This window comes from Haliotis cracherodii, unplaced genomic scaffold (assembly GCF_022045235.1).
Source record: "Haliotis cracherodii isolate W230 unplaced genomic scaffold, xgHalCrac1.p SCAF_11, whole genome shotgun sequence".
NCBI classification, from domain to species: Eukaryota; Metazoa; Mollusca; class Gastropoda; order Lepetellida; family Haliotidae; genus Haliotis; species Haliotis cracherodii.
The window spans coordinates 25,482,454-25,510,341 of record NW_027266266.1 but is presented as its reverse complement, the minus strand read 5'-3'; the positions used below and the strand labels follow the sequence as shown (position 1 = coordinate 25,510,341).

At 40.2% G+C, this 27,888-nt stretch overlaps 1 protein-coding gene across 1 annotated transcript; it reads left to right on the top strand.

Moving 5' to 3' along the window:
- Window positions 1-28: 28 nt before the first annotated feature.
- LOC139456364 (uncharacterized) lies at window positions 29-27,888 on the top strand. The gene is made up of 22 exons (XM_071238017.1): window positions 29-102; window positions 357-464; window positions 4,375-4,451; window positions 6,675-6,782; window positions 8,933-9,016; window positions 9,231-9,359; window positions 9,703-9,966; window positions 10,971-11,109; window positions 12,614-12,828; window positions 15,427-16,376; window positions 17,153-18,341; window positions 18,787-20,180; window positions 20,332-20,983; window positions 21,142-21,258; window positions 21,405-21,712; window positions 21,930-22,037; window positions 22,469-22,625; window positions 22,886-23,069; window positions 23,245-24,851; window positions 25,056-26,315; window positions 26,571-27,095; window positions 27,501-27,888. The coding sequence occupies exons 1-22, from the start codon at window positions 29-31 to the stop codon at window positions 27,764-27,766; spliced, it is 9,915 nt and encodes a 3,304-aa protein (XP_071094118.1). The 3' UTR covers window positions 27,767-27,888.

The following is a 27,888-nucleotide window of genomic DNA, read 5'->3' as shown; positions in this document are numbered from 1 at the left end:
TCTTGCAGTAACGCCAGCGTTGTCAGTGATGAGAACTTGGGCATGCCTTGCGTTTTTAACCGTCTTCAATTGCTTGTATGCAGACAGTCTAAGTATTACCGGGTATGATATTCAATTGTCTTTCAAAGGGAATACATCAATATAATTATGTGTGAGGAACATTACTTTATTTAATGCTTTTTGTGCATCAACAAAATAAATTTCAGGTCTGTCAATCATTATTCATGATACCGATGGCGTTTATGTTCTAAAATCTGTTCATATGTCTTCTTACATTTTAAAGATATGTTCACCATTATTTATCAGTGTACAATACATTTAAGCTGTATTCATAAGCTTTGATTGTCCTTTGGCAGTTCGCATGTGTGCCATCATACTGAGACGTACATTGCATCCTACTTAGAGAATTATCAACAACCCTGTGGCTATTATCAAATGCTACGGTGCAACGGTCAGCGGACAAGGTGAAAATTATGTGTGTCAGTTTTAGTAATTCAGTTTACCGTCCTTTACAAAGCACTTAAACATAAAGAATGTGGACAGGTTAAACTAAAATTTTGACAGGTCATGTTCCATTTAACTTTCGGAAAATGAAGTGACAAACACTAACTTGGAAACCAAACATGATCATGGTAACCTTTCAATGATTTCACAAATCAAGTCAAAGCAAAACAGCGTAACAAACGTGATGTGAGTTTTGAGGCCTTATCAAGTAGAAAGGTATCATTGACCATGGTCAGATAGACATTTTGAAAGATATATGATTTATACAAGCGTTTATGGTGAGTTACATCAATTTGAGGCTGGATTTCATCAAAGACTTTTTGGACATCTAAAATGTAACAATATTAATGAATATTGCGTTTAGTATTAGTTATGATGTACATTCTGCTCATGTACGATTCTGCTCGATTCTGCTGTTCGATAAAGTATTTTTGTTTTATATATACTCGTACTCATCTTGAAATTGGAAATTAGTGCAGGGATTCTTGGAGGTGGATATAGTATGACCCATGAAGTTATGCAGACTGTCTAAGGTAAAATACATGGGGCATGGTTCTGAACATGAATGGCACTTTGAGTTCCAAACAAATAGCCATATTAGGGTGCAAGTATCATGAAAAATAGTAATACATTTTTCTTACATCATTATGTTGCCAGTATAATGTAAAATGCGATGGCTGAGAAAAAACGTATGGAAAACGTAAACTTAGCGATGTTGCGCTAAAGTAAAAGTGCGTATGTGATGTCTGTATTGTAACAATCCAAACGAATATTATAAGTGCTAACGAGGAGGCGTGGCTTGGCACGGCCGGCTACCCCAGCTAATTGGGTAGTACCACCAGCCGGGTACAGAATATACACGATCGATAAATCCTGGGGAGACCTGTGTTGTATATATAATACCGGTATTGATTCCGAATATGTCAAGATATGGAAGTAACCTTGATTCAACGTTAATTATATAAGTTTAACTTTGTAAGACATTTTACATTTCAATTTTTATTGGTGCGCCTCCCTCCACCTTGTTCTACTATCACGATTGTGTTTTGATTTGTAAATGTAGGCCTCCAGACGCTTCTGCTGAAGATCAGTTGGAACTTCTAGATCTCTAGTTCACTGGAGATTTAGTGTACTAGTGACATACTCCAAAAGCTGATCATTTCAGTGTTAATGAACAGAATGCATTTAAAGCGCCAATTCCACACGCAGAGCATATGTTCTATGCACTGCAATATGATTGATAAAACAATAATATGAGTACCTATCGATAAATGACAGCAATATTTTGTTGTCAACAGCATTTTTCTGAACAGGTTTGTTTTGGGTTCCGATTTGAGTCCTATGATGGAGATACGTTGCTGTGTAACGGAAGACAATTCCACAGATCAGGACCTGCATAGGTGAAAACTCTGTGGCCAAAGGATTTTCAGTTTTTACAAAAAATGGTCTGGGGATTTTTAAAGCTTCAAATTTTGTGATCTTATGTTGGCTCACCTCAGTCTGAAACAAAATAGACATTTGTCATTTGATGGTCTCGTATCAAAGCACTGTATAAAGACGACGGGATTTACGCGATAGTCCGGGCCAGACGTATGTCAGAAAGTGCACTTGTTACTTTCCCGGTAAGATTTCCACAAATAGCTGCAAGAATGTTGGCATTAAAGAAAGCGGCATTAAAGAATAATCATTCACTCCCAGGCGAAATGATAATGCAACATAATTGCCGCTTGTTCATTAACCGGGAATAATGTCATGCATTTTGAGTATACCCCTCTGTGGTGCGGAGTCTTTGTCCTTGACATGGATTTACATTGGCTTTACCTTAAAGGTTGGTAGAGGTGTAGTTCGGCGGCAGATACCATATGACAAATTATAGTCTTTGCGCAGGGGGACGTTAGTTTACAGGACAAGGAAACACGGATCTGTGTGGGCCAGTATCGTCAGGTGACAAACCTTGCTGACTTCTCTATTGCACGCAATATAAATATTGTCGATGTTTCAAAAGGGTAACTAAATTGGCACAGAAAAACGTTCAGTTACATTTTTACATTTTTCTTGTTGATATGTGTGTGGGGTCAACTATTACATTGATTTAACTTTGATTTATTCAACGATTAATTTTATATGGATATATGTATATAATTATCATCATACATGTATTATGGTAACCTTATAAATGATTATTGGTTATAACTTCTTGCAGTGACTTCAGCGTTGCTTGTGATGAGACCTTGGGCAGGCCTTGCGTTTTTAACCATCTTCATTTGCTCATATGCACAAAGCCTCAGTAGTAATGGGTATGATAACCAATTGTCTTTTAAAGGATATACATCAATATATGTGTGACCAACATAAGTATATTTGTGGCAACAAGTAGTTGTTTGCAATGATATTAAGTTCCAACTTGTGTACAGATAACGTTTGTTCTGACTGATCACCCTTTATGACAACTACGAAAGTATAAATGTAGTTTTTGCAAGTCTATTGAATACCGATCGACTTCAAACGTTATGATAAATCATTTTGCGATATCAACGGAGCATTATACTGTTATAATTGCATGAGGATGGTTCTATAGTTTGCGTTGGGAAATCGATGTCTTGAAATCGATGCATTTGCTATCTATTTCAGTCACAATGTCTGCAATCACCGTGTAACATACAAGTCTTCGGACAAAGAGAAATACACGACCGGGTGTAGCTTCTGGAAATGGGGAAGATGTACTCATTATCGAACAAAGTACGCACATTATGATATATCACAAAACTGTTGAAAGACAGCTTTAATATGTCTATCTGATGAGATCACCAAGTGTTCTTTCATGCTTAAAACAATAGCCCTTGTAATTTTACTTTGACAGTTTCCATAAAGGCTAATCCTTTATCAACCTCCTAGAATGTGTACCAATTTCCCAATCTCATGATACATACGAGTGTGTCGACATACAACAATGCTATTTCTAATCAAACAGTACAAGTACGTACTTTTCTAGCTTTTACTAGACGACGAGGACGAGACCAAATATTCATTAATATGGTTATATTTTATATGTTCATTGATAACATCTTGTCTCGAACAGAATTTGATATCAGTCTCCAAGAACGCTTGTATCAACCTCATATTTTTTTCAAAAATACTTGTGTATCTAACCATGGTCAATGCGACCTCTAAAGTATTGTTGCACATTTCTACTTTTTCACTTTCTACTTGATAAGTCTTTACAACTCACATCACGTTTGTGTCGTTCTTTATCATTGGATAGTTTTGTGCAATCATTGATATTGTAACCATGGTCATTTTAAGTTTGCTTCACTTTTGTCTCTCAGTGAAACCATTTTCAAGTTAGTTTTGTTCACATTTATAATACCTTTCAGTCAAATGGTATTACTGCCATGAGCACTATGTTCTTTGCATTCAAATAATGTTTGAAGCCATTGGAGATGTGGTGGATGAACTTTTATGCACGTGATGTGTGCACCATTTCGATTGATGTTCCAAGAAGTGCAATAACACCGCTTGGATGTCTCAAATGGGGACTGTCATAGCAACCATTATATACAAGTGGCGGAGAGACTAACGCCCCAGGGACACATGTGTCTGCTTACATATGTTTTTCAATTTATTTGACTGTAACTATTGTTCTAATCCAAACTAATCTAATCTACGAATGTTGGATATCTGATTTGAGGGAATCTTTTTTCAAATACATCGGTAAAATATCTAGTTTCGATGCAAAATTCATGAACACTTTGACTCCATTAGTACATCCCTCAAGCACAAGATATGTATTGCGAATCAAATATATAATAACAATTAAATGTAAAAATGAATATGTTATGCCGTACATGCACTCCAATTATGAATTTGCAGGTACTCCTCCAATTCACGTCTAGTATATGCATGCTGTTCAGGGTGGCGGTCTACCAACAACAGAGATTGCAGCACAGGTATTGGTCCTGTCGTTTGCTAAATCCTGATAATCCATTTCCTACAAGTACATATCTGTTCCGGGGCACGGGTGGCCCAGTCAGTCTGTGGCGCCGCATTTCGCTGTCCAGATTCGCGTCCAATGGACACGCCAGAAACCTATGATTGTGGGTTCGAATCCCGGATCGACCCGATTATGTTTCTAGGTTTGGCAGCACCCTCCCCATGCTCGTGGGTTTCACCAAAAGTGGTAAACGCTTGAGACCTGCGTCATTTCGTGTTTTCCTCCTACATAACGCTGATACGCCTTGATATAACTGAAATACTGTTCAAAGCGGCGTTAAACTCAACTCACTCACTCAAATATCTGTTTGGTCTTGGCGCATCTTTATATTCAAGAATACTTGGGAACGGGTGGGACAAAAGTACACATCACCATAGAATGCAACCCTTTCTATTTAGCAGTCATCATACTCCTGTTTTATTGCCAATTGATATTGAAGAATGTTCATTTTGATTTACTAACACGTTATGATTCGATCTCTACCTGTGATGTAATGGTTAGTGGTTTAATAATTTATCAGAGCCCGTCGCATTGTATATATACTCAACAACAAAAGTTCCTGTGACACCAATATTTTAGTGTATTTTTCAAACAAGTCAAGTTTGGTTTTCCATATTGTAGTATATGTATTGAATCAAGTCACAAAAACGTAACTGCATGCATGTATTTCACGCAAAAGTTAACTTTTATGCAAGCCCCATGCATTTCACTACCCAAGAATGGGTATAAAAGCATTTGCGTTAACGTGATCCAATATGCATTGTTTAGCATCGTGCTGACAACAACCACTCAGAAAAACAACAAAATTACGCAATTATTCAACATTACGAAATGCCACGCCTGTCCGAAAATGAGCGTCTGCGAGCCATAATGGTTGGTATGCTTGAAGCAGGATCGAGTCAACGTGATGCTACAAGACAATTTTACGTCCACAGAAACACCATTTGGTGTTTATGGTATCGTTGGCAACAGACGAATGCAGTCAGAGACCATCCTCGGAGTGGCAGCCAGCAACAGTGACAGCAACAAGCATCCCTGGCCTTCGACAAATATCTTCACAAACCGTACGTCGTCGCCTCAGATGTGCAGGGATTGTCACCAGAAGACCCGCCAGACGTTCCATTTTGACAGGAAACCACCGTCAAGCACGTGTACAGTGGTGTAGACAGCTCTACGCTGGACGACCATGCAGTGGGGACAAGTTCTATTTACTGACGAGTCTCGTTTTCACCTCAGGCATAGGGATGGACGGATTCAAGTGTCGAGGTGAACGTTACGTCAATCATTGTGTCATGGAAGAAGATCGGTTCGGGGTGGCAGCGTTATGGTATAGGGTGGGATTACAGCAAGATAGAGGACCCGTTTGATAGTGGAAGAGGGAAATCTCAATGGACAGCGCTACCGCGACGAGATCATCGGCCCTGTTGTTCTACCGTCTTTGCGTTGTCATGGCCCAGGCATTACCTTTCAACATGACAACGCCCGGCCTCATATTGCTCGACTTGTTCAGGATTCTCTTCAACAAAACAACATGAATGTCATCCCCTGGCCGGCTCGCTCCCCTGATCTCTCACCATTCGGGCACATGTGGGATGAGATGGATCGGCGCCTTCGACGTCAACCACGTGTTCCGCAGACACTCTAGGAACTTCGAAACATGCTCCAGCAGATATAGACAGATATCCCTCAGGACTTTGTGCGACGCCTGATGCATTCCATGAGACGAAGATGTGTTGCTTGCATCGCAACCAGAGGTGGACACACACGTTATTGATTTGTAAATTGACAATTTGGCATGTTCATGTTTTTTATGAAATCACGCATTTTCTGAAGTCAGTATGGCAAATTAAACCATTTGACCACTTACAGGAGTCTTTTATCTGTTGCAAACCGAAATTGTTTCAGATTTGGAAGAAAAATTTGCATTACATCTTATTCAATGTCACAGGAACTTTTGTTGTTCAGTCTACATCAATTCTATAGTGTAGTTTAACTTCAATGCTGGAAAGTCCCAGCAGGGATGGGTTTTTATGTCATGAGACACCAAATATATTGATTTAATCCAGAAAAACGTTGACATAACAACAGTCTATTAGTATGAGGTGTTTTCTAGCTGCCATTATTATATTCCTTTTTGCTATATTTGAAACATCATTCATAAAATCGTTGTCTTCTCCAGCCATCTGTTACGGCAAGGACAACACCAACGGAGCCTGTAACCAGAGAGGAAGCTGTGTGGCACCAAACAGGTGTTCCTGTCACACTGGCTATACTGGATCACAATGTGGTAAGTGCCATGTTTCTTGTAACACTAGATGTACTGGATTACAATGTGGTAATTGCCATGCCTGAATACGTCTGCATCACAAGGATAAACTAAATATATGATTGTGTTATATGTGAACATCAGTTTTCAATGAAGTCAGCGCTCAATAAGATCTGAGGGTGTATTAAGTGGTCACTGAGAAAATCAACACTGGAAGAAATGGCTCCACCCCTTGAAATAAGTTGTTTCCAAACGAAAATACAATCTTCCCAAAAGTTGGAAAGAAGATATTCCCATGGTTTTGAAATACTTGAAAATGTTTGGAGAGATGTGCAATTGTATGGAAATGAAGAGTTGTGGACAGTTTTGAAAAAGTGCAGATATGTTTAGAATCATATTTGTAAAATGTTTTCAACACTTTACGTTCACTCTTCAGTGCTTGTTTGTTGACTCTGAGCTTAATATAGGCTCATGTAAACTGACTTCTAATGTATTCGCTGCAGACCACAGAGTGGAAATTATGGCATCTCACTGATATCGTTTATACAGCAGTAGTACATTATTAGTGTGGAGTAATTGAACATACTACAGGATGCGTTAGCGCAATGTGTTGGTGCTTCAGAGAAAGTGTGCATACGTTAATTCTACTGGGGCTTTGATGTAACAGTTGACATCAGGACGAGTATCTGTCCCTTGCTCATGGTTTGAATGAGTGAGTTGGGTTTAACGCCGCTTTTAACAGTATTCCAGTTATATCACGGCGGGTCAGCTTAATGTGGGAGGAAAGCCCGAAGTGGTGATGCAGGTCTCAGACGTTTACCACTTCGGTGAAACCCACGAGCACGGGTATGGTGCTGACAAACCTAGAAACATAATTGGGGCGAATCGGGATTCGAACCCAGAATCATAGGTTTCTGGCGTGCCCACAGCGAATCGCGGCGCCCTAGACGACTGGGCCACCCGTGCCCCCTGCTCATGGTTTGACGTGCAGTTTATAATAAGTAATAAATCAAGATATAACCGGAATCGTACTATCGATTATTTCAGATGGAAAGGGTTTTGTAATCTGGTCCATACATTCTTTATGTTTTCCGGGACGGTCGGGTAGCCTAGTGGTTAAAGCGTTCGCTCGTCACGCCGAAGACCAGGGTTCTTTTCCCGACATGGGTCCAATGTGTGATGCCAATTTCTGGTGTCCCCTGCCGTGATATTGCTAAAATATTGCTAAAAGCGGCGTAAAGCGGCATACTCACTCCACTCATTTTATGTTTTCCAATGTTTTATCCAATTTGGATTTGTTACTTTTTCGTCTAGTGCAAATCATCGCCAAGACTAAATAGAAATTTGAAATATTGAAATAATGGTCATTAAACGTTGTATTAAACGTATATTGGTTATGTTGCCTTTTGCAAAGATGAATATAGTTTGCTTCAGTGCTAACCATTGAATGATCGGTGCTGAAACCTTATGCCAGAGTATAACAAATTTACTACTATTTTCTTAGACATTTTACACGTGAATATTTATTGATAAGCTGAGGATCCCCCGTTCAATATCCCTTTGGATGAAGGAATGGTTGACTGTTGATTTTGCCATTACAAGAAATAAATATTTCCATGAAACATCAATGAACTTTGTTTAGTATTGCTAATTCTCATTTTATAGTGTGCTCTTGAAAAGAAATAAACCTAACTGATAAATTTTGAAAGTTATTTATTGTAAAAAATTGTTGTATATGTTCATTACCTGAGATTGTTAGTGACTGCAGCCTCGATTGGGGTTTAACCCGCAAACAATCGCTAACGACAAAAGGAATGGTGTAAATCCTTGTAGGGAACCATGCAGGCAGCAAAGGTACTGTACGTCCTCATGATCGCTTGTATGTTGGATTATGGTGGCGATCAACAGCCTGTTTTAATGTTGTAATGTCAAATAAAAGCCATATCTATTAATTCTCTAATACTAGATTTAACAAACAAAAGTGTGATATACGGGCTTTTATACTGTCTATTGTTGTCTATGATTTTGATATGGTATTATATAAACGTATACCTCATTCTAGTGTCACAATATGTCTGAAATACAGCCGATGTGACTATAACTCTTAACTCACTAACTCGTAGGTATTGGTCTCATGGTCTAAGATAAATGGAACCCTACATTCTTTTCAGAAAAATGTCTTGATGCTCGAGGTGATCCTGAACATTCCATCTGGTGGAACACTAATACTAATAGCCATCCTCCGGACTGCGCTTGTGAGTCCAAATACAATTTCTGACATGAAGATTTTACACAAATTTTAAACATTGCATACATCAGCCGTATTGCAGCTATATGACGTCTACAACAAGTGATAATTCTCGAGACCTGCTTTGACCCGCCTCGGGGATATGACTGTTTAGTTTGGAGAAAATATTATGAACATGACAGGAATGGAAACAATTGACACATACATATTTTTCGCTCCAGTGACTTGTTCGTGGAAGAACCAATGGTGTTGGCCTGGAGACTGCTCAGACAGAAGATTGAGAACATCCTGTAGCTGTAGGGAGGGATTTGTTAAGAAAGACGGAGGTTCCAGTTACACAAAGTGTGACCGTGAGTGTGTTTTCGCAAATGTTACCCTGAACCAAACAGACTGCATCAACATAACATCAGCGGAAGCTTTTTTATTTCAAATACATTTAGGGGATGTATATTTCGTTGTAGGAGTATTGGTCATACGAAGAAAAATGCAATGTAATGCAACAAATTCATGTTGTATCAAGGATTATAATTTTTGCCTTCAAGTATTATATTCTGAAATATAGTTGTGCTTTCACAATTGTAAAATGTGTCTTCAAGATGCGATAACGAAGAAAGCGAAGCACGGTCGATGGCAGTTTATTATATTTTGAAGGCAGTTGAACATGTATATGACTATTATTCACTCAATTTACAGTTGCTGACAAACCCGAACTTCTAAAGTGCTTCATCGGGATGACCGATGCAGACCATAGACTGAAGAATTCCACACATGGCTCTAATAGTACTGGGTGTCAATATGAAACCGATACATATGTCAATCTGAAGCCCACATCTATATATTACAAGTTTGGCTCAAAGTTCGACAATATTGACATCAAAAACCAACCAAAGTACATTTACGAGCAAGGATATGGAATAATCGCTTCAAAGGCGACAGTGACGAAGATCACCATCACTGGTACAATAATTTCATCATTTTGACTTGAATATTAAACGTATAATATCAGTAATAATATATTCAAAGATGTTGTTATTTTAGCAGCTTTTACTATATATATTTAAAATAATGTTAACCATAAGCTTCGTACTTTGGTACAGCTTATAGCGAATTTTTACGTATGGAAAAGTTTGAAAAGTCACGGTATTGCTTTTTCGATCGCGAAAACAATATGTTTTCAAGGGATAGTCAAACTACAACAAATATACATGACTTTTAAAGAATCAATTCGTTTCAAGGCCTCAATAGCGGTAATCTGATCGTGATGGCTGTTAATAACGTTGAGTTGGTGTGAGTTGGTTATGGAATATGTGACACTGTAAACACATGATACACGCCTCTTTGATGCGTGATGCCGCGTGATGATTTGTAAAACAAACATCGTCAAACATGGTCACTGTCCGGTAAGTGGGACTCATTAATGTGTATATCGGATTGATGGTAATGAAATTCACTGTGCGGATCATTCCACTGGTCGGTCAAAGTTCGCGCAAGGTCGGTCTGACGTTACCCGTAATGGGATGTCCTCAGATCCTTGTTTAGCGGTAGCGAGAACTAAGATCTGATTTTAATGAGATTGCTTGTAAAGGTTTTGTCCATGAAAGTATTTCATTCCCAAAATAGCCTACGTCAATCTGCAGCCAAAATGTGTGTACTATCTGCTGGACTCAAAGTTCAACAAAATTGACATAACAAAACATTCAAACTACATCAACATAAGTGAATATGGAATTGTTGCTTCCAAGCAACATTTTTAGAACTGCCTTATTCTCAGTAAAATATGTTGTCTGCCTATTGTCGTTTATGTTGGAAGACCCTTTTTGTACTGACACCAAGCAAAGAAATAGAGATAAGTAGATAATGAAAATGAATAAAACCAGACCCATTTGTTGACATCAAAGGCTCTTAGTTAGTCTTAATTACTTATCTTTCACGGCAATGACTTGGGGTTGTTTCCTATACAGGGAAAGAGTCTCGTCTGTCTACAGTACCACTGCATGGAGGCAATGACTGCTCGGAAGCTCTGAGTGATACTTCACCCTCTAGTAATCTAACATGTTCAAGGACCCTAAATCTATCAACAGACATGCATGACGGGGAAAGGTGATATAAGCACTGCCTTTGTAACCCTTTTGAAAGCTGTGTTATCATGATAATCTATATTTGCTCAACTTAACACTTAGACTATATAATATACTCAACAACAAAAGGTCCTGTGACACCAATTAACGAGATTCCATATTTATTTAGCATCGTGCTGACAACAACCACTCCGAAAAACAACAAAATTACGCAATTATTCAACATTACGAAATGCCAACACACGAACACGAACAACACACCTACGAAATCGATTCCAGCCAGCAACAATGACTACAAGAAGCATCCCTGGCCTTCGACGAATATCTTCACAAACCGTACGTCGTCGCCTCAGATGTGCATGGATTGTCTCCAGAAGACCTGCCAGACAGGAAACCACCGTCAAGCACGTGTACAGTGGTGCAGACAGCGTCTACGCTGGACGGCCATGCAGTGGGGACAAGTTTTGTTCATTGATGAGTCTCGTTTTTACCTCCGCCACAGCGATGGACGGATTCGAGTGTACCGACGTCGAGGTGATCGTTACGTCAATCGTTATGTCATGGAAGAAGATCGGTTCGAGGTTGGCAGCGTTATGACTGAGTCAGTGAGTATGGTTTTACGCCGCTTTTAGCAATATTCCAGCAATATCACTAAGGGGGACACCAGAAATGGGCTTCGCACATTGTACCCATGTCGGGAATCGAACCCGGGTCTTCAGCGTGACGAGCGAACGCTTTAACCACTAGGCTACCCGACCGCCACCGACAGCGTTATCGTATAGGGTGGGATAACAGCAAGATAGAGGACCTGTTTGATAGTGGAAGAGGGAAATCTCAATGGACAGCGCTACGGCGACGAGATCATCGGCCCTGTTGTTCTACCGTCTTTGCGTTGTCATGGCCCAGGCATTACCTTTCAACATGACAACGCCCGGCCTCATATTGCTCGACTTGTTCAGGATTCTCTTCAACAAAACAACATGAATATCATCCCCTGGCCGGCTCGCTCCCCTGATCTCTCACCAATCGAGCACATGTGGGATGAGATGGATCGGCGCCTTCGACGTCAACCACGTGTTCCGCAGACGCTCCAGGAACTTCGCAACATGCTCCAGCAGATATAGACAGATATCCCACAGGACTTTGTGCGACGCCTGGTCCATTCCATGAGACGAAGATTTGTTACTTGCATCGCAACCAGAGGTGGACACACACGCTATTGATTTTTATATTGGCATTTTGGCATGTTCATGGGTTTTTTTTATGAAATCACGCATTTTCTGAAGTCAATATGGCAAATTAAACCATTTGACCATTTACAGGAGTCTTTTATCTGTTGCAAACCGAAATTGTTTCAGATTTGATAAAAAAACATAACTTTGCCTTAAATCTTATTCAATGTCACAGGAACTTTTGTTGTTCAGTATATACTTTACTGCCATTTTACATGACTTTTGTATTTTCCGGATGTTAGCAAGTGCAACAGACGCTAGTTTGGCATCAGACAAAGTATTTTGCTTATCTAGGATTTGTCTCAACCTTTCTGCAACCGGAGGAGGCTTCTTCAAGTATCAGGACTTTGACGGACATCATAAAGGAACCCAGATCTACAGTCACCAGACTTCCACTAAACAGCTATGTTTCCGTTATGATATCGGTGAACCTGTGCACTGCTCCAAGCTCAGTACAAGCAGCTGTGTGTCACAACCAATTGAACTATCAACCAGGATAACCAGAACTGGTAAGCAAAATGTAATTCATTTATCAGCCTTACTGCATCAACCAAGTCAGCGAGTCTGATCAGATGACCACCCGGTCCCGTTAGTCGCCTCGTATGATAAGCTTTATTGCCTTTTACAGCAAGCATGGGTAGCTGAAAACCTATTCTACCCAAGATCTTCACGCGTAGAAATGTATGCAAATACAATAGACTAGTACAGTCAGTGAGTATGTTTTTATGCCACTTTTAAAAATACTCCTGCGGCAGGTGACGGGTATATGTGTGGCCAATTAAGTAACATCTACTGATCTTATTGATATTCAATGTCTATAGACGGTGATATCCTACTTGTCCCGGCAGCCGGCAAACAGTTAATCCCCTCCATGTGTGTTTAAGACGAGGGGTCGTTTCAAATATAAGTCTGTCAGTGATGGTTCCCAGTAGTCCGGCCTCAGAAGAAAGTCTTTTTGTTTAACATTTTATTTCCATTGATATTGTTTTAAAAGTAAAGATTCAAGTATATCCAAATACAAATTGTGGAATATCACAAACACACACATTTACAAACTACATTTGTATATATTTCAAATTATTCCTTTATTAGATAAAAATGCACAAAAAAAACATTACAATACAATACACCAGTAATGCTTTTCCCATTGTATTACAAAAAGTTTCTTTATTTATTCGATGTATTATATGATTTCTGTACATACATTCACAATTCACAAACCAACAAGATGCGACACTGCCTTCATGGTACTGGTATTTGGATTTCTGATTTGTAGTCAGAAGTCGCTTCTCTTTCAAAAGCGTGTTCCAAATTCCGATACCGCCTCTTTTTTTGGCGGCATCAAACTACCAGACTGCAGCTGCATGATTACAATCTCATTACTGTCCTGCTCAAATTGGATAATTTCAATGAATTTATACAAGTTTGGGTGACTGCGTCCAAGCCTCATTAGGTTGGAGTGACAACCTTCAAGATGGTTGGTTGTACGTGGACCAGTGGTATGGAAGTGATTCCACATAGCACAGTTGTTTTTGTCCACCCATTGCTCGGTCACATAACCTGCAAAGTTCCCCCACACGTCGTGTCAAAGAAGGTGTGGTATGTTGATTGATTCTTGTCCGGTAGAAGTCCATACACAAGGGGAAGCATCTTGTTGTCCATAAAGGCATGGACCGTGTAGAGCCGATAATACAAGGATGGACACACGTTGAACGTTCCATCACAGTAGAAATTTGTAGCTGAGGACAAATGGCGGAGATTCTCAACGGTGGCAAAGATGAGAATATTGTTGTCAGGGCCGGAATGTAGCAGGAAGTCATCACCACGTTTGGTCGAGGCATATTGGACGGGAATGTTGACGTCGGATTGTATTTTTGGCAAGGCTGGGATGTTCTTGGCTGTCGACATGTAGAGAGTGTTGTGGATACTTTGGTAGCTGGGGACAGACCGCACTACCTCGTCAGTTTCATCTGATCTCAGTTCTGAAACAGAAGCAAAATAATAAATATATAATGATCAACAAAGTATAATAATGTGAATCTGATCTGTGAATCCTCGTTTTGGATCATTTTTACACAAAAGGACAGTTTTACTTGCATACTTAGATAAGTAACTCAACTGTACAATGTAATAACTAAATATACAAAATGGCGTACTTACTTGACAATTCCTCTTTGTACAGTATGGGAATAGGCTTTGACTATGTGCGCACTGTATTCTTCAAATTTACCAGAAATTTGTCAACAGTAATCTTATCTTCATCCGGTAAATGATTGTGAACATTACTGTATTTGGTCACGAGATCATCTTGAAATTGGTTCACCCCTAGCATAAAATATTGAGATGCCCCCCAATCCCTCTATTGTTTGACCAATTAGTACGCATAGACGATTATACTACTAAGACAAAAGGTGCCGGACAAGTAGGATGCCCCCCCTACAGACTTCCCTGGGCATATTCGTTAGATTAGAATAGTCGTGGGTGGCCCTGCAGTCCAATGCACCGCACAGTTGTGTTCGTGAAGCAAGCCAGAAGCCTATAATCATGGGTTGGAATCCTGGTTTGCCTTGATTATGTTTGTAGGCTTGCCAGCACAATACCCTGCATCACTTAAGGCTTTCCTCTCTCACCAAGCTAAAAAGCCATGCTATAATTGTACTACTTGAAGCAGTGTTTAAACCTTACTCACTCAATGCCACATTATAATTAGAATATCCCTAGTTCTTAAGCAGAGGAGGATGCACACTCGTAAACGTGACAAGAAGCTCTTGTACTGAACTTGAAAAACTGACTTTGCGGTGGTCAAGCCTGTTTCTCAATAGGGCAAAATAAACTCTATGTTCTTTCTCGATACTTTTTATTTTTTTACCTGACGGGTTTTAACGGTGTTTACATGCCCAATAAAGTGCTCCTCCTTTCTTACTCTGGTGTCTAAATTTCCAACCAAATCTGCAGGCCATGTTTTTTCCTTCATGGACAGAAAACCTGCTCTCCTTAAATGAGGCATTTACAAAATTCAATGCCTATTTTCAGGAAGAGACATGTAAGGACATAATATGCATTACAAGTCATATAGATGTCATAGAATGTTATTCTCCTCTTTGAAGGCTTGTTTCACATACACACCACTGGCTGGGCGGATCCGGTTCCAAAAGGTGGAAAGTCTGATGCTGCATCTGGTTTGATCTTCACCAAACTACAAGTTCTCGAGACTGCACACAAAGGAAACAGTATCGACGTAATACATACACCATTGAAAGATCTTGATTTTAAATATGATAATACGTTTCAATTGGACAAACCTATCCAACTTCCAATGAAAGATGGCCTCTATGCAGTCATTTTGGAAGTTCATGACAAGGCTGGAAACATCCAATCTGTGCGGCGATTGGTGCTGTATGACAGCTCTTCACAATTGATGAAAATGCCCACAAAGCCTCTTCAGGTTGTATCTGCATCACCCAAAACTGGCTACAAGTGGCAGACAAACTTCGGACATATTTGCATTGACTATAAAGGGCGTTACTACAACGATGAAATGAGAGTAAACAATCCTTTGGATCCAGTCTCTCACCAGATAGAAGTGGAAACTGACTATGACCAAACTGCTGGGATCCTTCCGATATCTGGAACTCCAAACGTTGATGGTATCATTGAGGCAAAGTATTCTGTCTCTGCAGACCACGCTGCCCAATCAGACTGGACGCTGGTTCCACACTTCACAAACCAATCACTATGCATTTCCAACAAACTGCATGATGGGCAAACTTTCAACATATCATTACAAATGAGGGACATTGTTAACAACTCTCTTGTGGAATCTGTAAGGGTTTACATTGACTCCACTGTTCCGGATATATCAAACATGTGGCTTGTAAAGGATGGAAACAAGCAGGTGTATGTCCACGACAGTCTTGACCTGTCTACCATGGTGCTTCAATTTGATGTCATCGACCCTCACAGTGGCGTCAAAACTGTTGACTGGTATCTTGGCACAGTAGACTCTTCAGAAGATCTTGGACATGGTGTGCTGCCATCGGGGAAACTGAATGGAACGGTAGGATGAACATCACAACACATTTCATTCAATATATTAGTTGGTTTATTTCATTATATCCTCCATAATCGTGTATAATCGTGTGGTCACTCACTATATAAAGATGTGCATCTTAGAATCATTATCCATGATCATGTCACATCTTCACTCTATTATCATTAATTTCCTGGACCCATTCTCAATAATCATTTTTATTGTTGTTTGGCTGACATTATACCATTCTTTCATGATCGAAATGAGTAGTGATATCACAAGCGCTCTTAAATCCTCCAAACTAAAGTAAATTCAAACACTTCTTCTGGTATGCACAGTCGAATAGGTAATGGGTCTAGGGAATTTATCAAAAATAGATTTGGAAACAAAAATATAATTTAAAATAATATAATACAATATGATATAACTCGGGGATGGAAAATTATAGACTGAATATCAGAATATCAAAGAAACATCTTTTTGTATAAAATGACAAGAAAACCAATTTATTATTTGTTGCTTGTTGCACAGGTTAATGTGATTGATATGGCGATTTTCGTTAACTATGTTTGGGGCTAATGTATTAGAAAGTTAAATAATAATTAATGACAGTTTAGTGCAAACTGTTAGTGCAAAAAGGTGTTTTCCCTGACTGACCATAATAGAAGATATGGTTTTCATTGTGTCTTTTTTGGTTAAAAACTGGATCTAGTGGAGTAACATATACGGATACCCGTTATTGTTTCATCTAAATAATTAGATCAAGTCATTATCTAGCGAAATCAATTATTTTATATTCCCAGTCATGTCCAACTAATTCCAAGTGCTACTGTCCCACCATTGGAGAGTGCCAGTTACACAACTACACTGTTCCACTGAACAGCCTGGTGGCTAACAAGACAAATGATGCTCAGCACAACCAGGCCTTCTACTTCACAGTGGTGGCAACAAATGGAGCAGACCTTCGGATCATCGACCACCTTGACATCCTTGTGGACGCATCTCCACCTGAAGCAGGTATCGTTAAAGAAGGAGCAGTGGACGGACCAGACGTGGACTACACAAGTGAAGATACTGTATTGGTAAACTGGGCAGGGTTTATTGACCACGAAAGTGGCATCAACCATTACCTGGTCACCCTGGCCCCTACATGTCTGACACTGGATGAAATGAAGAACATAACAGAAACGTTGGAAGTTACAGAAGGCATCAATACTGCACAGTTCAAAATTAGGAAAGAGATGAACAAATATTATGCCACAGTTGTTGCCTTCAATGCCGCTCTTAGTCCTTCAACACCTTCGTGTTCTGATGGGATAATAAGGGATATCTCACCGCCGTCAGTTTACAATATCACACTTAGTTCTGCGCAAACATCACAGGAACATGTTGTTTGTCTGGATGGGGATCTCTGGCTTGTCACAAGAAATCTAACACGAAGACTGCTTGGAAAGTCCAGTGAATGTGCACAGAGATGCAAATCAAAGTCCACATCAATAATGGGTCAAATGTTACCAAAGAGCTTAAACATCTTGAATGATACCGAAATTGATGATAGTTACTGTAGAGATCTTCCTTCATTCGATGGCTCCCTAATTTTTCTTCCCTCTGACAAGATAGTCTACCACTGGAACTGCTCTGAGATGGAAAGTCAAATGCGAGATTTCTCAGTAGGATTCGGATCTGACAAGTCAACAGCTCATGACCCAGATATTCTGGACTATGCATCCAGTAAAGGACATCACTTCTTTAAGCTTAACCATGTTGGCATTGCTGGGAAGAACACCTTTTACATCTTTCTAAAGGCAATGAACAAGGCTGGATTATCATCAGTTGCAACATTTGGGCCAGTGATGATTGACAATACACCCCCTACTATAACTGGGAAAGTATTACCAATACTAAGTCGAAAGTTTGTCATAATCAAATGGGATAATGATACATTCACTGACCAGGAACAGGACTCAACATTTACAGTTCTCTTCAGAATTAGTAAGTTTTGTTTGTTTGTTTCTTGCTTTACGCCGCACTCAGTAATATTCCAGCTATATGACGGCGATCTGTAAATAATCGAGTCTGGTCCAGTCAATCCAGTGATTGATATTATGAGCATCTATCCACGCAATTGGAATACGATGACATGCATCAAGCCTAGTCAGTGAACCTGACCACCCAATCCCGTTAGTCGCCTCTTACGAGTCGCTTTTTACAGCAAGCCTGGGTTGCTGAAGACCTATACTCCCCCGGATCTTCACAGGTCAGAATCAGTAAGTGGATAAAATTATTCCTACAGATATATGTCGACTTGTCACTTCTGGCTAAGTATCAGTCTTCCAATAGAAAACCCAATGTAAAAGAAATTGTGCCTTGTAATGTACAAAGCATTATTTGTAACATCAATCAATGTTGGTTTTACTTCGAACACATTTCATTTCAGTGCACGATGGACAACGTGTTACACCTATTCTCCAAACTGCAAAGCAGATCACGGAATCATGTCAGATCCAGGGTCATGCTGGTTGCATCAGATATCCACTCGAACGACTGCAAGAGATGGACTCAGAGCTAAACAAACCATTTCTGTTTGAACTGTATGTATACAATTCTGCTGGCCATTTCACTATCGTCAACACAGAGAAGATTACAGTGCCATCCAGATTCCCACCAGGACATGGGCTAGTGTATGACATTGACCCAATGCATGAGGGTCGGAAGGATGATGTTGACTTTCACTCGTCACTAAAGAAGTCATGTGTCAGGTGGAATGGCTTCAGTCATCACCGAGATGTCCAGTTTGAAGTGGCGCTAGGGTCTTCTGCAAATGGAAGTGACATTAGTCCATTCAGAGTTGCAAATGGCACAAGCATATGTATAACATCATCCAGTTTCAAGCCACGTATTAAGTATTATGCAACAGTAAGGGCAATATGCTCGGGTGGATCATCGTATGCTTCATCCGATGGTTTCATCATTATTGATCAGCCAACAAGTGACCAATTTATCCTTGAAGTCTTTGATGGAGTAGCATGTGGCGATCAAAGTTATGGCACATCTGGATTGGATCCAGAAACAGATAAAAAGTTAGACAGCAACTTCACTAGGGTTTACAAACCTTCTGCATCTCTACATATTGGTCACACATACATTGTTGAGTTTGAACATTCCATAACTGGCAACATTTCAATGGATGATGTTCTTTTAATGTCAAACATAAACACTGATGGAAAGAAGGACTTGTACACATATCAGTTTGTACCTTTGACGCATTACCCTCGGTTCTACATTAACTCTGCTGATGACATAACCAACTCAACTATTCACATGTGCTCTCTAGACATTGATTACACGTTGTCTAAGAACAGAGTATCATCATACTGGACATATGCTGGTCCATGGAAGGTGTTAACAACTCATTTTGAAGCTGCCCTCAAGGAAAGAATGCACTGCGAAAACCGAACACAATGTTATAAAACCCTATCTACCATTATTGTTGATAGTGGTACTGACTATGCAGACTTCACGAATATGGTCCTAGGACATGGCAAGGTGTATCAAGTGTTTGTGAGACCTTGTTTTGACACAGTGTGTTTACCATGGAAATCTTCAGATGGTGTAAAGGTCGTTTCCGGACTGCAAAAAGTAACAACATCGTCGTCATTCAACAGTAGCTCTACATCTTCTTGCCATGCTGTGACAATTCATGTTGACAGTGTCAAATGTGAAGAGGACCCGGGAGATTCAAAGACAATCATCTATCAGTGGGCTGCTTCAGACAAACATAACAACCCATTTACATCCTGGAAAACTGACCAGTCACTCGCCAAAGGACAGGTAAAATACACATGCTTGTTATATATCTGACGCATGGTAGTGATGATTTTACCTTTTATTAATGGACATTGTTGAAACCATATTATGATGGGGAAATGTTTGGGGGGGGGGGGGGCATAAAATGTTACAACTCTTTCTTTATGCTTTCCAGTCTGACGTCTGTCTGGAGGACCACGTTCAGTCTCACAGTATCATCAACATATGCGTCAGGGTCATATGTCCATCTGGCCTGTCTGATACATCCTGTCAAACTGTGCATCACACCAGAAAACAGGGGAACAGACTTGTTGAAGTGGATCAAAAGGATATCCAGGTTATAAGAGAAATGATAGACAAGCTGGAAACTCGGAATCTTGCTTCTTTTGACACTGATGTTGCTGAATCAAAGATTAAACTGGCCGGTGTAAGAGATGGAATAGAAGGCAGGATGTCCACCTGGTATCTGATGACAGAACCTCATATTCCAAATGACTGTGAAGCTGATGACAAATGCATCACAAGTGTAGATGCTGTAGGGCCTGTTGCTTATTTCCACGGTCTAGAGTTACTGGACAGTGTGAAATATTACATATGTATACATAGCGTACCTACTGGACAAAATAATTCAAGAATATCAGAATGTGGGGACGGTGTTATCATAGATGACCTTCCCCCTACAAAAGGTGAAGTCCATGTAATCAACCAACAAAATGGCTTCCTTACAGAAGGAGATGTTTTGGAGATAGCTTGGTCGGGATTTAGTGACCATGGATCATATTTCAAGGACACAGATTCAGGCATTGCTCATTTCTCATATGCCATAGGTGAGTTGTATGGACATTTATATTTACTTTGGAAACATTGCTTACGAAAAGTTACATTCGTAATTTATTAACATATTACATTGTGACAACGTGTATAGGCGGGAATTGTTTCTTTTGTCAACAACAATCTAAATTTAATTTTTTTACATGTGTCAAAGGTACCTATCCAGGGGGGCAGAATGCTCAGCCCTTCACAAGAGTTGGCCTAGTACACAACGCAATCATTTCAAAAATCATCTTGGAAAATGGTAAAATCTACTACGCAACAGTGAAAGGTATGTCGAGACTGAAAACCTGATATGAGAAGTACATTTATCTTTAAGAAGTTGGTTGAATAATTATGCTTTACATATAGAACGTGTCATAAAAGGGTATGGATGCTTTGCCAACATCATGTCTGTTGATCATTGGGTTCTTTCAGCTTATGACCGACTTGGACACTCAACATCAGCAACATCTGATGCTGCTCTAGTTGATGTTACACCACCTAAGACAGGCGACATCTTCATTGGTGACATTCTTGACAGCCATAGTGTAGTGTCAGGAGACAGGTTGACTGTCCATTGGGCCGGATTCGAAGATCCTGAGTCTGGCATCCTGTCAACATATCTCTCTATAGGATCGACCAGCACCGGAACACTGTCACCATTCATGAAATATTCAGGAACATTTGCAGACCTCCATATGAATGGATTCATAGATGGCCATGAGTATTATGCTAGAATAATGGTACAATATCTTACATGTTCAGATTCTGCCTATAGATTTCACCTATGAGTATGTACCGATATATATCTTCACAAATAGATGTAATATTGCTGATGTGGCTTAAAGGAATATTGATTCATTCATGTACTGCTATATACACATACGATGTCTACAATTTAATGGGACCCGTGTAATATATAATTATATTTTAGCATTCAAACATACATGCTTTCTGAAGGTAACAAACCAAGCTGGCTTGACTTCAATGGCAGTGTCCAACAGCTTCACCGTGGACACGTCGCCGCCTACAAATGGTGTTGTTACAGATGGTAGAAAAACAAACCAGGTAGGCCCTGTGTCCTATACTGAGCAAATGATCATTATACTCAATGTTTCACTTGAATGAAGATATGCTGGGTTAAATCACAAAGACATGACGCATTATATTATTCACGATAATTGGGTGTACAACTGTGCAATGAATAATGTCTATAATTCATATTGCCAGTAAGAAACCATACAATTGCAATGACAACTGGTTGTATATCAGTCACTCCACTCTATCAAGTACAAACACAGCAATTGGAAAGAGAACCTTATCAACCAGAAGCATATGAAAAATGTTCATCTTCCTCAAAGCTTTTGAAATGAATTAATTGAGTTCACTTTCAAGTGGCTTTGAACACTTGTAGGTAGGAATTTCTGCATTATAGAAAATTCATTATCATGTATTTGTATACTGGCGTATATCAGTTTGTTATTTCGCACCTATTGCAGGTGGAGTTAGACTACCAGAGTTACACTGACAGGTACAGTTGTCACTGGTCTGGATTTGATGATCCACACTCTGGGTTGTCCTCCTTCCATGTTAGTCTCGGGACACAGCCCTATCTGGATGATGTAGAGACAGAAACCCATGTTGGTCTTGGAACGGGTACATATATCAAACATTCCTCATATCGTGCTTGTAGGTTGACAATGTTAAAGGTGTCTTTACTCATGTAAAAGTAATTAAGTCAGTTATATTTAATAACATCAATTAAAAAACATGTTTTATTTCCCTTCACAAAACCTAGATGACAATACACAATGTGTCTTCAAGACAAAAAAAAATACACACAAAAAAATGGGCGTGAAAACTACAATTGTATAAAATGATGCAAAGACTTTTCTATGACGCCTTGTCCTTTGCAGAAATGTCATGGACTGGAGACTTGCCTGTGGGGATAAAGCTCTACTGCAGTGTGAAGGCTTGTAACCATGCAGGCCTTTGCTCAAAAGCTGTATCAGATGGGATCATTCTCGACAACTCGCCTCCAGTACCTGGCATGGTCTTTGTGGGACATGATGGACATCACCATAAATATCATGGACATGTGTAACTTTTACTAACTATTCATCGCTAGTTAGGATAAGTTAATTCATTATGAGTTACAGTTCAGCTTTACATTTAAGGACTTTTAAATGGCATTTACTTCCGAAACTGCAGATTATTTCGAACTAATTCTGGTACTGACTCACATAACATAATAATTGGCATTCGTTCATTTCAGCTCAACTCTCCCTGTACGATGGTTTGGATTTGAGGACCCAGATACAGGAATCTACCACTTTGATTGGTGTATCGGAACATCTTCCAGAAAATGTGATGTACTTCCAAGTATCAACAACCTCCTTTCCGACTCAGTTCTTAAAACAGGTCTCAAGCTGCCCTCTGGTCACCCCCTGTATGTTACTGTCAATGCAACAAACCCAGCAGGTCTAGTGGCCACGTCCACTTCAGACAGCTTCATCGTTGACGCATCCCCACCAGTAGCAACACAAAAACCTACGTTCACATCACCCTACTCTAAAAACATGTCTGCTGTGAATGTGCAGTGGGAGAACTCCATGCTTCATCTTCACTGGAAGTTCACAGACGCTGATAGTCCAATGCAAAGACACCTGGTGTCTCTGTCTACTCATCATGATGGAGCATCTGCTGTTGAAAGTATACACCTGGGCGCTCAGGACTCCACCATCATTCTCTTTGAAGCAGGGAATCTAATGAGAAGTGGAGATGTCTACACTGCCACTGTCACTGCCTGTAATGCTGCAGGTCTCTGCTCCACAGCCACAAGTAACCAGATTCGTATAGACTCTACTCCCCCACAACTGGGAGGATTCGAATCTCCAATGGTATGGGAAAGTATCACCGACACAGGTGTAACCAAGACACGTTTCAACCTGAAATGGCTTGGCTTTACAGACACTGAATCAGGAATCCAGTCGTATCATATCTCTGTCAGTCGAACATATGATGGCAATGAGCTATCGAGAGGGATTGTTCAGATAGTACATGACATGTACGCTACTAAACAATCAGCTTCCTTCATACTCAGTGATCAGATCAGAACTGGAGAAAATGTTATCCTGACAATCTCAGCAACAAATACCGCTGGCCTATCAAGTGCAGTAGGAAAGGTGACGATGGCAGTTGTTGCCACTGACGCGAAACATACAAAGGGGATGCTGGAACTTCAACGCCACTCATGCTCAGTTCATTACTGCACTGGTGACTGCACATGTGCTGTTTTCGGAAAGCGTTGTCTGCTGACTTCATCACAGCAGAACTGCACTGATACAACCAGTAAAATGAAGAGTACTGATATAGTTATACATCCTGGATTAGAGGCAGATACTACAGTTACCAGCTCATCATCATGTGTAGCTGCCCATTGGGAGGCCTCATCATCGCGGGTATTAAACTCAATCACTCGATTTCAATGGAGCATTGGGGAAAAAGGAAAAAACCCAGGAGTTGGAATATTTGATTTCAAAACTGAAACTGTATGGCGGGAAATAGGGAAACGTACTAGGCTTATACACTGCCTTCCTCGGGGACGATCACTTCAGCATGGGACAGAATATATCGCTCAAGTGAAAGCCTGGTTTAGCTTCAGTGATTATGCTGTGTTCCAGTCTCATAGTTTCCTTGTTGACCACACACCACCTGCAGTTCAGAGGGCTAAGTCACTTCTGGATTCAGATGGGTCTTGTAAAAAAGATGAGGAATACTTTAGTCATGGACAAACAATAACAGCATGTTGGGAGGGAGTATTCAATGACACTCAAACACCACTGACAGGCTTTGAAGTTTGGATTGGAACATCGCCTGAAGGTATGTTGAATATCTGTATTAAATTATGAACATAACTTCAATACTGTGTAGAAGACAAATTAATTTTAAACAAATACAAACACGTCAAATCTAAAGGGTAACACTAAAACTACATCTACACCATAACATCATTCCACCAAATCTTATTCATTCACCCATGCATAGACATCTTGAAATACTACAACACTGTTTTCTCTTTTGCAGGTGATGACGTTATTCAGGCAACATCTATGGGTAATCAAACATCCTTTACGATCCCTCTGCCACTTCTAAAAAGTGGCTCGAAATACTACAGTAGCATCAGGGCAACAAACCTGGCTGGTCTGCAGACTGTAGCAGTGTCTGATGGTTTTGTAGTTGATGAGGCACCACCTGTAGTTGGTGTAGTCTTCAACACTGACCGCCACAAGAACATCGAGTTTCAGTCATCCAACACAACACTGAAGGCTTCTTGGCATGGATTTGAAGACTACCATTCCTATGTTCAGAGGTTTGAAATCGCAGTTTTGAAAGAAGGAGAACATATCCAGGACTCCATGTTCAAGTACCAAGGAATGGAAAATGAGATCACAATAGAAAATCTGAAACTAGAAGAGAAGAAGAGGTATCGTGTTGCAGTCAGAGCAGTTGATGCTGCAGGCATTGCTAGCAACACTGCTGAGTCTCCAAGTGTACTGATTGACACATCATCCCCCAAGGCATTTGAATGCACATCTTTTGTTGATAGGAAAGTGAATTCTACTGCACTTCAGTACAAATCTCTTCGACATGACTCCATTCAACTACATGTGTTTGAACATCTGCTGAAGGATACATTCTACCGAATGACACTGAAAGGCAACTTGGACATTCATGTGTCACGTGTCATTTTTACAGTTGGTAACCTACAATTTCCAGCAAAATTTGAGAAGAAATTCTCAGGAGTACAGGCCTCACACAGCTTCCTGGCCTCACGTTCTGGCCTCAGTAACATAAGTATATCAATCACAGGGACAACTGTTTCAAATGCCTTCAATGTGACGCTTGGGGCGTGTCAAAACCTAGCAGAGACTGATCCAACAAATGGCATCACAGTTCGGCAAATCCGACCGTCTGTTGTTGCTGTTTGTGCCAGGGTAATAGATCATGAAAGTGGAACTAGAAGTGTGTGGCTTGGAGCAGGAACAAGCAAGGGAGGGTACCAGATCCGTGCCTTGTCTCCAACGTCTGTCAGCAACCATGAAATGATTCTGGTGGAAGAGCCACATGGTAGCCCTGTTCATGTCACGGTGATGGCGGAGAACAATGCTGGTCTCAGAACCATCTTCACATCCAAGCCAATCACCATCGACCATACTCCACCAGACATGAGTGTTCCGTCAGGCACTCTAGAATATATAGTAGGATCTGATACTGTATCTACTCTGATGACCTGGGAGGTTCAGGATGTGGAAAGTGGAGTACACTCATGCCTATGTACATACGGTAAAATATGTTGTTTTTGTTTTTTTAGCTTTTCATAATAGCATAATTACATTAGTAAATGCAAGGACAAGTGACACAGTTATATTGTTCAACATAAAGTCTTAAACTGTTCACTTGCACTTTTAATGTGTGACTGGATTCTACATGTTCTACATATCAAAAGCATTTGAGTTTGGGTTTGGTGTTATTTACAAGACACACCACCAATTTTATGCATGGGCTTTTTTCAACTTGTAAAACATTTACGTTTCACAGGAACACACCCTCTGTCCTATGATGATCACATGTGGAGAAGGTCACAGAGCTTGACTCACTGCGAACTGAAGAAAATCCCTGCCCCTCATGACAGTGTTCTCTACGTGTGGGCCCGTTGCATCAACAACGTAAACTTGGAGACAGTTATCAAGTCACAGCCTCTGCATGTTGTATACCATCCCCCTGCACTCCCCATTGGATCTTTAAAATTTATAGTGGACAATCAGATATCTTCGGGGTCCCTCCTGTCCAACGTCCAGGGTTACACTGACCACGTAGAATTTGTTTGGAAGGATGGGGACACTTCTGACGTCGGGAGCTATGAATGTCGCCTTCTTGAACACGGTACGCCAGTAGCAGATTGGTTGTCTATGGGACAGAAGATGTACGTGACACTTGACGGATTGAGTCTCCAAGATGGACATGTGTATGAAATCCAGGTCCGCGCTGTGAATGGCAGGGTCCAGTACAGCAATATCCTCAACAGTACCATAACAGTCGAGAGCCGGTCACCCTCGACCACAGGTGAGAATGTCCGTAATTCAGCAGGATGTTGCAGATGAAGACACCCTTGTGGCATAGGTTGTACGAGATATGATGGTAGACGTAACACTAGCTGTAGTGAAGGTTGTTACAGAAACAAATTGAGGCTAATTTATAACTGAAATATCACAAATAGCTACAGAAGCTTAACTACCAGCAACGATTTGTAGTAACCATGATTCACTACTTTTTCAAATAAACATTGTGTATTCTTAATTATTCATTTTTATGTGTAACAGGGTCTGTGGTCCATCTTATGTGAAGGGAGAGATGTTGTGTGACATTGTCTCTGTTAAGACTTGTTGTGTTTGATCCATATGTTTCCAGAGCCTCCAACGCTCAACACTTCAAATCTGCCTATAAAATACTGTCATCTTGCATTTCCAGGGATCGAGCCATATATAACACTGGCGAACGGACACCTCATGGTAGACTGGGCAAGTGTGTTTGACGATTTCAACATGAAGACCGAATATGAAGTATCAGTTGGAACAAGACAAGGTTTCGCCGACATTGTTAGACAAATGTCTACAAAAGATACGTATCTGACAGCAACAACCTACACAAATGCACCTGGGGTCTTCCTAACTATCAAGGCAAAATCTGAAACTGGTAAATTTGGTATATATTCCCACTTTCTCTCTCTGAATTAGCCTCCAAACATACCTGACACAAGAAACGTTTGAAACGACCTGCCATGTTGATGTGTGTGACTGCTTCATATATATTTAGATTAAGATACATATAGTTATATTCAAGAACGTTTGTCGTTAAC